The 11,799-nt window shown below is 39.4% G+C and overlaps 1 protein-coding gene across 1 annotated transcript; it reads right to left on the minus strand.

The window, feature by feature from the left end:
• Positions 1-7,735: 7,735 nt before the first annotated feature.
• On the minus strand, positions 7,736-11,111 carry LOC141643046 (transcription factor MYB1-like). Its single transcript, XM_074452070.1, has 2 exons — positions 10,709-11,111; positions 7,736-9,183 (listed from the first exon to the last, which is right to left on the minus strand). Exons 1-2 carry the CDS (start codon positions 11,001-11,003, stop codon positions 8,093-8,095), a joined length of 1,386 nt encoding a protein of 461 aa, XP_074308171.1. The 5' UTR covers positions 11,004-11,111; the 3' UTR covers positions 7,736-8,092.
• Positions 11,112-11,799: the final 688 nt, after the last annotated feature.

Here is an 11,799-nt window from a genome sequence, read left to right on the forward strand (position 1 = left end):
CCATCCGGGCATAAGGGTATGGCACAAGGTCATAGGAAACACCATTATTGCAAGGAAAGATACCAACCATTTCACCAAACTTGATTTTATTCTTCTTGAATCGGCTTTGAACATTGGAAGAGTACACACCAAGCCTTTCAACTCTTTAAGGCTTTTGGTAGATAGATGGCTCAACATTGATTGTGGGAAGAAAGGCACTACCGTTATTGTTAATGGCGGCCTAGTCATTATCCTAGCTAAATACTTTGATCCTAACTTCAACAAGGATAACAAGTATAAAGCAAAGGAGGGTGGTCATCTTGTTGATATGCATACTATGATACACAAGTACAAGTGGGTTGCCCATAACCCTCTTGACACCAAGTATGGATGGCTCACTAGTGAGCCTAGATCGTTTACTTTGCCTTCAAAGATTTGTCGTCTAAGCGTCCACCGGACCAATTATCTACTTCCCCTTTCAAAAGAGGCCGAGTATATTATCCGACAACAAAAGGGTGAACTTGAAATGCCCTCCTCTTCCATTGTCACACCACCTTACCCTTTTTACTACCAAGAGTTCAAGCCGGAAGGTGTTGAAGCAAGAAATGATTATTTGACTCTTCTCATGCAAGCAATGCACAAGCAAGCCTTTGAGGATCGGAAAAATGCTTACTCGGCTCAATATCCACCCCTCCTACACTTAGCTAGGCAAGGACTACTTGATCCATCATGTCCTTTGCCTAGTTGGGCGGATAGAGAAGTCCTATTTCCGGGTGCATCTAAGGTCGTTTCGGGTGACAATGAGGTTGTCAGTAATGAAGAGGTTGATGATAACATTGATGAGGAAGCAAGTGAAGAAGGAGAAGCGGAGGGTGAGCAAGATGATGAGCAAGGTGAAGAAGAAAGTGAAGAAGCAAATGAAGAGGGAAGTGGCAATGAGACCACTTCTAATGAGGAAAGTGATGATGGTGATGATATGATGGAAGATTAGCAAGCCTTGGAGGCTCCTACCCTCTCATGGTTTGTCTATTTCTCTCTTTGTTTTAATTATTTTCTTGATCATTGTTGGAGTAGTCCTAGCACCATAGAGGACTCACACCTCGGTACCATTGAGGTGTTCTCATTTTATTGTTCCCACTTCAAAATCCAAAATGACAAATTAGTTTCATGCATTGCATAGTGTGTGCATGAACTACACCCATCCTTGGACATTAGCAATAGTGTCTAACTCGGTTTGGGGAAGTTAATGCATACACAACGGGAGTTAATCTAAATTATCCTCTCCGTCATAACAAAAACCATGCATCATGTAGTGTAGACTAGTGTAGATTGCATTTAGTATAGAAATCATGCATCATCTTTGCATAATTTCCCATCATTTTGGCCATTGAGGACAATGCCCATATTAGTGTGGGGATGGGGAATTCTAACTTAACTTTATATTCCAAAATGATAAAAATTGAAAAAAATTGAAAATCATAAAAATTTGAAAATTAAAAAGCCAAAAACATGTTTATTTCCTTTTGTAGTGTAGTCTTGTTTATATTATTGTATATATTGTGTTTGTTCTATCCTTGTTCACATTGATTGACTACGCCACATCCGAGACATGAGGATCATGAAGACCGCATGGTATGATCTTTCCAATCTCCTTTTTCCTCTTTATGTTAATGACTATGTGGCTTTATTTTGTTTGATGCGGTATAACAATGTGAACTTAGGACTTGCATTTAGTTTATATGTCATATTAGTTGATAGAATCACTTGCATTAGGATGTTTATATTAGTTGCATCATAGCATATAGTTGCATTTAGATAAAAGTTTTGAAAAATGCCTAATTAGGAACTTTGACAAGAGCAACTAAGCCATTACAAATACTTGTTCAACTTAAGACTTTGCCTACTAGAATGGTTGTAAAACACTCTAGATAGTGTCATACTAGTGTCTTTTGACCCATGACCCAAAGCCTAGTCAAGGGTTTGCATGTGAGTCACCTGTCCAACCCCGTGATGCGATGTGGACTTGGTTAACTTGTCTAGGTGACCTTGATTGACCTTGTGGTAAGGCAACCCAAAAATATTTTCTATCAATAAGCTTGAAGTGCTCATTTTAAAGAATTTTGTCATGTGGAAGTAATTTAATGCCAAGGAAACCTCAAATGTTATGAATTGTTGAATGTTGAGAAATTTAAATTGTTTTGATGGAGGCGTACCACTTCGATGTGCTTTGGAGCGGGATCCATTGAATTGGCCCCCCACACGGTTGTGAATTCGGCCGCCCAGAGACAGAGTGACTATCACCCCGAAAAGCTATTGTCTAGAGGTTAACCGGTTGCCTAATAAGCGATTGGCGAAAGCAAAGGACACTAGCCCGGAAGGGACAAACCCCATCTTAAATTTTTGAAATGTGAAAGTGAAATGAGGAAAATTTTGAATACTAGTCATATCCACTCGTTGTGTATAAAGATTTGAGCATTTCATTCCCAAAAAGCCTTTTTGTCAAGCCACTTTGTCGAGCTTGGGACGATCCATGACCTTTACTTTTGTAGAGAATTCGAGACTTGTCATGTCATATGCTACTAGCATCATAGGGATCATCATTCCACCACCATCCGATCGCTTTTGACGAAAGCATTTGGAAATTGACGACAAAAGTAGTCTAGTTTAACACCACTTGGAGGTGATTTAGTGCCATCCTCTTAGCCTTAGTAATTTGTTGAACTAGTATTTGTGAAGAATTACATGCTCTTAAATTTGATCCTCTTTAGTGCCTCCGCCGCTTGATGAGGAAGTGGCTATTCTTTTGTAGATGCATCCACTATGTGATTTTGTGTGCTTAATGTTTGGATGTGTCGCCATTTTGGCAAGACCCACCTAGCCTTGCAAGAAGGCATTCTACCTCATGGTTGTCTTGTTGTGAGTTGAAGGGGCGGAGTGAGACCCGCTAATTGTCTCATATCGGCTATGTTATTAGGTTAAGTTTAAATAATGGTCCTAGTCTTTGTCACCTCTTTACTCGGGACGAGCAAAGGTTCGGTTTGGGGATATTTGATGTGACCATAATTAGCGCATATTTAGCCCCCGAATTAGCCTTGTTCCCATGCTTTTTAGTGCATATTTGGGTCATTTCTTATCTTTAGTTCTTTGTTTTGCATGTTCTTTGAGATTTTGATCCCTTGGTAGGAAAGGAGTAAGAATCTTGCATTTTCATGGCAAAACGAGACTAAATTGATCGAATCCAATGACCAAGCATCAAGGAGAGACAAGATTAGAAGGCCTTTGTACATATTATAGTAGATGAGCAATGTTGAGAAAGGATCCTTGAGTCCCCAAGGAAATCCCCAAGGAATTTATGAAGAAAAGGGAAGAAAAGAAGAAGAAATCTTGCTGAAGAACAATCCGTGCGGATTGACTACAATCCGGCCGTCTTCCACCTGCACAATCCGTGCGGTTTCATCCCAAGACACTCGGGTTAGCACTGCCACAATCCGCCCGGATTCCTCCAAAGCCGCTCGTGTTCCACCGCCAGAATCCGCCCGTCCCGACACTAATCCGCTCGGATTCCTCTACAAATAAATTTCGTCTTCTCCAAGCTACGAAGAAAGAAGCCCTTCCTTCGGAAAATACCGGCTCCCCCCTGCTCAATCTAAAAAGTGTAATTACTAGTTTAGCCCTTAGTTAACCCTAATGCATCCCCCTAATCTCCACTATAAATACCCCATTAGTCTAATTAGAAGAGCATGTTCTTCTTATCAATTCTTAGAGTAGTTAATACCAATCAAATCTCTCTTTAATTTTGTAATCAACAATTAATCAAGTTCTAATACAAGTTTTATTTCCTTAATCTCTCTTTTGTTCATCCTTTATTTTGGGTAATTGAAGATTATTTGGGTTATTATTGGGAGATTGACAACCTCTCAATCAAGCATCAAGTACTTCTTTTATCTTTGCTTTATTATTGGAATCATTAGTAGGTATAATTCTCTTAATCCCTTTTTAATTATTGTTAATTACTTTCATTTATTCATCATGTTTCATTTTGTTGGTATGATTGACAACCTTGCTAGCATGATCAACATGATAATGAGTGAGTAGTCTCTTAGCTAGGGTTAATGGGTGATTAGGGGAAACCAACATGGGGAATGATTCATGCTTAAATTAATATGCTTTCATGTTTTATTTGCTTGCTTGTTTTGATCTCAACTCATGCACATGTTATATTTGATGAAATGCTAAGCCTATGAATCCTTGCATTTACCACCATCTCCTATCTTTTCAATGAGACTTGTAAGACATAACCCAACTCGAGTCTCATTACACCATGCATGTTGTTGAGTAGGGAAGACTAAGTCGACTTGTAGGTGTTGTACAATCTAATCGATTCGGCTCCGGGACCCAAACTTTCCTAGGATTGTAAGATATAACCCAACTCAATCCATCACAACAATAATTGCTTGCTTATAATTTGAGAACATGTTTGTATGATCAATTCCCATGATTCCCCTATGACCCCATGACACCCTAGTGCTTTTTAATCAATTGTTTACACGCCTTTAATTCATCTTGCTTGTTTATTTCCATTGATATTTTAGTTTAGTGACCTTCTACATCAACCCAATTTGTGACACCCCTAAGACACCACTAGTTGCAATAGAAATCTCATTTCAATACCCGTCCCTTGGGATCCGACCTTTACTTGCCTCTTTACTAATTGTAGAGTTGTTTGTGAAGCTATAAATTGTGTTTTGATTCGGACGTGACCCAACGACCACACCTTAAATTGTGAACACGAAACGGACCGATCAAAAGTATCAAAGTAAGAACTCCATCTAGCCTTTATTTCGTTATCCTGAACCAGAACCTTGTCGTCTATATCTTTCACAAACCTAACTCTCCCAATATCTCTCGTCTTTCGGTCTCTTATGTGAGCCAGTTTATAGATATCCTTCTCTCCTTCTCTCGTGTCCAACCTGGCATACACTTCTTGGTTAACTTTTGCCCTCGCATCCCGTACTGCCTTTTTAGAGGCTCGTCTAGCCTCCTTGTGCTTTTCAAAGTTCTCATCACTCATGCATTTCCCCAAAACCTTATAGCATTCACGTTTTGTCTTTATCGCTTATCTCACCTCATCGTTCCGCCAAGATGTGTCCTTACTTGATGGTATACTCCCTTTAGAATCCCCTAACACCTCCCCCGCCAAATCCTTTACAACATGCTCCAATTTATCCCACGTTGCATCAATATCTTTCTCCTTGCAATCCGACCAAATATCGCTACTTCCAACCTTATCCAAAAATCTTGTTGGTTTTCTCCTTGAAGCTTCCACCACTTGATTCGTGCCTCACCGATTATCTTTATCTTCCTCAAGTCTCTCTTACCCGAAAATCAAGCACCACTAGTCTATGTTGTGTTGCGGCACTTTTCCCGGGTATGACCTTGCAATCGGTGTACTCTTTCCTCCACACATTCCTTACCAAAAGGAAGTCAATTTTACTAGCATTTCCTCCACTCCTATAAGTCACCAAATGAGAATGTCTTTTCTCGAACCAAGTGTTCATTACACCTAAGTCATATGCCAAAGCAAAATCTAATATGTCACTTCCCGCTTCATTTCTCTCCCCAAACCCAAAACACCCATGAATGTTCTCGAAGCCAACTCGACTAGTACCCACATGCCCATTGAGGTCACCACCAATGATCAATTTATCTCCAATAGAGACTCATTCTACAACCTCTTCCAGATCTACCCAGAAGGCTCGTCGAAAAGAAGCATCCAAACCTACTTGAGGTGCGTAAGCACTTATAACAGTCACCACCTCATCCCCGACTACAAGCTTAATGCTCATAATCCTATCATTCTTTCTTGATACTTCTACCACAGCATCGATGTAATCTTTATCAATGACAATACCCACTCCACTACGACTTTTGTCTTTACCCGTGAACCAAAGCTTATAACCCCAAGGCGCTATCATCCTTGCTTTATCTCCGACCCACTTTGTCTCTTGTAGGCACATTATATGCACTCTCCTCCTTTTCATAACCTCCTCTACCTCAGCTAATCTCCCGGTCAAAGAGCCAACATTCCAAGTACCAAAACGTAACCTACTACCATTTCTAAAGTCATGTCCTGATTTCTTTACCCGCTTTTGACCATGCTTCCTAGATCCAAACCTATTTGACACCACACCCATACTTCGAGGTGGTGCGCCGCTTTTGGGCGACGACCTAACAACCCTTGCATATTTTTCACTACACCCGGGTCTAGAAGATGTAGCGCACTCTTGCCTATTTGACACCACCCCCAGATGTAAAGATGGTGTGTCGCTTCCGGGCGACGACCTAGCAACCCTCACATACTTTTCACTACACTCGGGTCTAAAAAGTGCAGCGCGTCGCTTCTGAGGAGACGCCCCAACGATGTTCAAATTCCGATTCATGTCCATAAAATGTGACTAAGTTTTTATGCTTGCTGCCACAGACCTACGCAACCCTCCTCCTTTATCTGGGCTTGGGACCGGCAGTGAATGCCCGAAAACACTCACAGGCAGAGTTAGATGGAGGCCTGGCTCACATAATTAAAGTGGAGTGGTTAAAATGGAATCAATTAGTCTCACTATAGACGAATATATCCGTTTAAAGTAAAAGATGAGTCAAATATGCTTAAAGTGGTGACATTTTTAGGGTCCCACCATGCAACTTGTTGTTTGTCATATGCTTAACGTGAGTGGATATTTGGCTCGTCTATAACTATAGACGGATATCTCCCGTCTATAATGAGAATTTGTGAATTGGAATAGTGTCACATAGTTTTTATGCAATAAAGGTACGCTATATAGACTAAGGCCTTGTTCTTTTGGACTTAAAATCACTTAATTTAAGTTCACTTCAGATTTTATAAGTTCAGTTCAGTTCAGTTCAGTTCAGATCCTATAAGTTCAGTTCAGATACTATAAGTTCAGTTAAGATCCTATAAGCTCGGTTCAGACAAATTATATACGGAGTATTATTTTTAAAACCGATACAAAAAAAATTCATATTAATTATTCGATACACATAATAATTTAAACAAAAAAAACTTAATAATTTTACCGTGATTTCACTCTTCGTTAATAACACAAATTATTCACTCCCTCATAAACTCAATACATTTACCACACTCCCCTCCCTCACCTAATTATCACCTCTCCCATTAATCACCTCCTTCATCACCATTGTTCGTTTCACCAAGATGTTAAAAAATATGCCCCAAATATCGTCTAAGTATCAAATGTCGTCATTGTTTCTACATTCACACTCCATAATTTTATAAGGATGCAAACTCTTGGAATACCTATTATACAACCTGACGTGAACATTCAAGGAACAATATTCAGATCAAGTTCAGTTCAGATCCTATAAGTTCAGTTCAGATCCTATAAGTTCAGTTCAGTTTAGATACTATAAGTTCAGTTCAGTTTAGTTCAATTCAGATCCTATAAGTTCAGTTTAAATCAGATCCGTTTTAGTCCAAAAAAACAGAGCCTAAAGGGTAAATTCTATCGCACAAAAGTTAGACATGCACTACTTTACGGCTCCGAGTATTGGCCCGTGAAACATTTTCACGTTTAAAAGATGAGTGTGCCAAAAATGCGTATGTTAAGGTGGATGTGCGCCATAAACCGAATGGAGTAGTGTTTTTTGGCTTGATTTTAGGTTATCTTAATTACTGACCTTGGAAACACACACGTGAAATTGAAGCTCCCTCGAGGTATAAACTATAAAGGTATATATATTCGATACAATATAATGCATACCGGCATCACCATGTACAGTAGATCTCATCCATTCTACTATTCATGAAGCTATATCAACTAAGGCGTTGCTAGTCTATACAAATCTCAAAATATTGGCATTTGGTCACGTCAACTACATTTCTCAGGAAGTCAAAATCCCATCCCCTAAGTAATAACGAATATTGCCATTTGCGACTGTATAAATATATCAGGGACGAAAGATGAGATGGTCTTTGATGTAAGACCAACTCAAATAGTCAAATCATCGTGTACTACCTAGAACTTGGGCCGGTCTTACTATCATACCATCTCATGGAAGTTGTTTGGAAAAGTTATAGTCAGCTCAAACCCTGAACTTCAGCAGGCAGTGTGACCGCTTGCCTAGGAATCTGTGTCGATATCACTTCGGCCATCGTCCCCATCATTTTAGACTGTCCCTCAAACTGTGCATTGTTCTTTTGGGTGCACTGCCCTGAGCCATCGGTTTCAACAGATGCTGCTTCAGGCCCTATTCTATCCAGCCCACTTTTGATCCAAGCAATATTGTTCAATTCTTTAGCTAACGAAGCAAACTCATGGCATGGGAATACAGGAGGCTCCTCATAGTCAATAAACTCCGGACCCAACAATGAACTGCTTGATTCTCCACCACTAGGAGTTGCACAGCATCCATGGCCACACCGTGAAGGAATGATCGGTTCATTTTGAACTCCTTCGAGAATTTTAGACACATCAAAGTCACTTGAGAAGTTATTTACCGAAGTACCCTCCACTGGCACACTGGGAACTGGCGGGCGATAGACATTAAAGGCACCAACACGAGGAATAGGACGAGACAGAGAGCGCTGCTCTTTATGTTCAATAGATTGAGTAACAATGGGAGGAGGATAATGAGCAACAAATTGAGGGTATGGGTGAACAAGGTGATTTACCCATATTAGTGGAGGCGGGTATGGAGATTGAACTACATTTTTCATGTTCTCACTGACCGGAGCCTGGACTGTCGATGAAGGGACTTGGTTCACTACCATGGTCACATTTTGTCTGTTGTCAGTGACTGGGGTCAGGTAAGCAGACTGCTGGCATTGATTAACCACCATGTCTACATCGTGTCTGCTATCACTGATTGGAGCCTGATATGCAGGCTGATGGCATTGATTTATTACCGAGTTTACTTCTTGACTTGCTTTGCCAGCCTTATATAAATCGGTCTTATCTGATACAGTATCTTCCGAAGATGCCTTGTGTCTATCCATGTTGGCAATCATGGCTTCCATGGTCAACTTGCTAAGATCATATCTCCGCCTCAAAGTTGAATTCCAGTGGTTCTTGATAGCATTATCAGTTCGACCGGGTAGAAGCTTTGCAATCACACACCATTTGTTTCCATGAATGGCATGCGACGTAATAAGGATGCGGTCTTCTTCCTCTGTAATGATAAGAGTTAAGACTTCCATTAGTCTTTAAGTAAATTACAGTCTAGCAAATTATGAAAATAGGAATAGATTTAAGCAAGTCACAACTTATCGAACATCGAAAATTTATACTACATAGTTACTATAGCAGAAAAACGTAATTTACCAAGAATACTATACTCCTACTTGAAAGAGGAGCCCTACAGCCCCACATAACTAAAAATAAACACATGTTCCTTAATAGGTAATAAATGGGGTAAGACGGACATATCAAAGGAAGAAGAGAGGATTTAATTTACGGTTTTAAGGTCAGCTTTAACATTCGCGTTGTGAATCTATTTCCAAAACCTATGATGTCTCTGTCATACCCCGGCCTCATCCCGGATTTACTACTACTCCATGAATGACCAAATCAAACTTCTTATGAGCTATGTGACCAAGCCCTCAAAAGAACATCCAAATACAATAATAGGGCTACATTTGAACAGTCGTCTTCTGAACTTTTTTAAACTCGGCTCTAATATTCCGTAATTAACACAACTAAATTCTACTATTCAAAGTCAGTAAAGTTGAGGTAGAGGAAGTGTATACTAGATCCTATATACAAATTGGATCAAGCCGCATATTTTTACAAATTACTCGTACCAAGCCGCATATTTACCTTGACTTTGTATTATGTTTCGCTCTCTCTTTTGTTTTTCATTTTTGCCTTCTATATTTTTTTCGCATTTTGAGGTGTGCTTTCACCCATGAACGGTTTTAAAGAATGACTCATGTCAGCTGACCCCAAATCATTTTGGGATTAAGGCTCTGATGTTGTTGTTGTTGTTGTTGTTGTACTCGTATCAAGCAATTCATATTTTTTTTTTTGAATAGTAATCAAGCAATTCACTTAATCCTGACAAAAACCAGTAAGAACTTATAACATTCAACATCCACGGAACCAAGCATATATCAAAACCTAGCAAAATATCAAAACAAATTTATCAAAATACATGAACTTACTCCCTCCACATCGGTCATTTGTTTACCTTTAGTTTTGGCACAAAGACCAAGGAGAGGAGAGGAGGACCATTTGAAGGGGTTGGATTGACAAGTGAATAATGAGTTATGTGGATGATCAAATCACCCTTCAAAAATATTCCCAATATAGAAAGGTAAACAAATGGAATAGGTATACAAATGACCGGGACGGAGGGTATAATTTTAGAATCGCCAAAAACATACTAAGCTCGAGGCTTTTCAGCTGTCATAACCATAGACTGAAACAAGAGTAGACACAAATCAAAACAAACAATAAAACACAAGCTGTTAATTATTTGCAAAAAAACATCAACCAATAAGACTTTGATCGATGCCGAATTGCCGAGTATAATTTACACAAACGTATGAGAAACAATCGGAGTACGAAATCCCACATTCCGAATCGCAAATATAAAACAGTCACTGACAGACGAAATTGGCAGCAGAAAACAATTCCAAGTATCAACAACCAAAATTCAAAATAATGAAAAGAGAAGGAAGAGTAGGAGAAATGACCGGTAAAAGGCTTGCGCTTGAGGGAAGGATCAAGCTGATTACACCAACGAAGACGACAAGATTTACCGGAACGACCGGGAATACCACGTGCCATGAGGTTCCAATTTCTGGCACCAAATTTGGCGACCAGTTCACTTAATATCGCGTCTTCCTCCGGCGACCATGGTCCTCTAACTCGAGTCTTCTTCTTTGGCGGTGACGTTTCCTCGCCGTCTACGGTGGTAGTTGCGGTGTCGGGGTTGATTAAGTCGTTAGGGTCTTCCGTAGTCATAGGTTGGTCGCTTTCTCTCTCCATTTCTTCTTTTTTTTTTTTTTTTTTTTCTCTTTCCGTACCTAACTTGTAACTGCAACTGGTGGTTTGGTATTGAGGGAGTCGGGGTTGATCAAAAAAATTCTTAGGAAATTCTCAATACAAATTCTAAACCGTCACCCACTTTAACTATATAATTTAAATAACAAGTTGTATGGTGGGATTCAAAAATGTCAGCATTTATAACCCGTCTTTCACCGTAAAAGGATATATCCGTCTATAATGATACTAGCTAAATTCTCAATTGTACCCTTCTGATATGGGCTAATTCATTTGTATCCCTACCTTTTTATTAAGGAGTATCCTTACTTTTAAGGAAAGTCCAACAACTCCAATGATTGCATTTAGGGATTTGCTTGCAATTATTCTAAATATTCAACCGGTATGTCCACCATTGGAGTATCGAAATACGTCTCTGCTTGTAAGAGCATCTACAATGATAAGCTAGTTGACACTAACTTACCTTTGACACATCAATTTCTTAAGCTACAACCATTTTAAGTTAGAATTTACTCCAATGGTTTAGCCAACTTATTACTAGCTTAGTTGGACTCACTTAATATACTCCTCTATTTATTTATTCACTTTCCAAAAAAATTAAAACTTTATTAATATGATCACTATTTTCCTATTAGTTAAATTACACTTGTGGGTCCATTTAAGCAAGTAGCTCCATGGAGCTACTAGCTTAAATTTTTTTGAGCAAAGCTAGTGTACATGGTCAACTCCAATGTTGATCTACTAGCTTGCAATTTTATGAAACTGCAAGCAAGTAATTAAG

Source organism: Silene latifolia, chromosome 2 (genome assembly GCF_048544455.1).
Source record: "Silene latifolia isolate original U9 population chromosome 2, ASM4854445v1, whole genome shotgun sequence".
NCBI lineage: Eukaryota > Viridiplantae > Streptophyta > Magnoliopsida > Caryophyllales > Caryophyllaceae > Silene > Silene latifolia.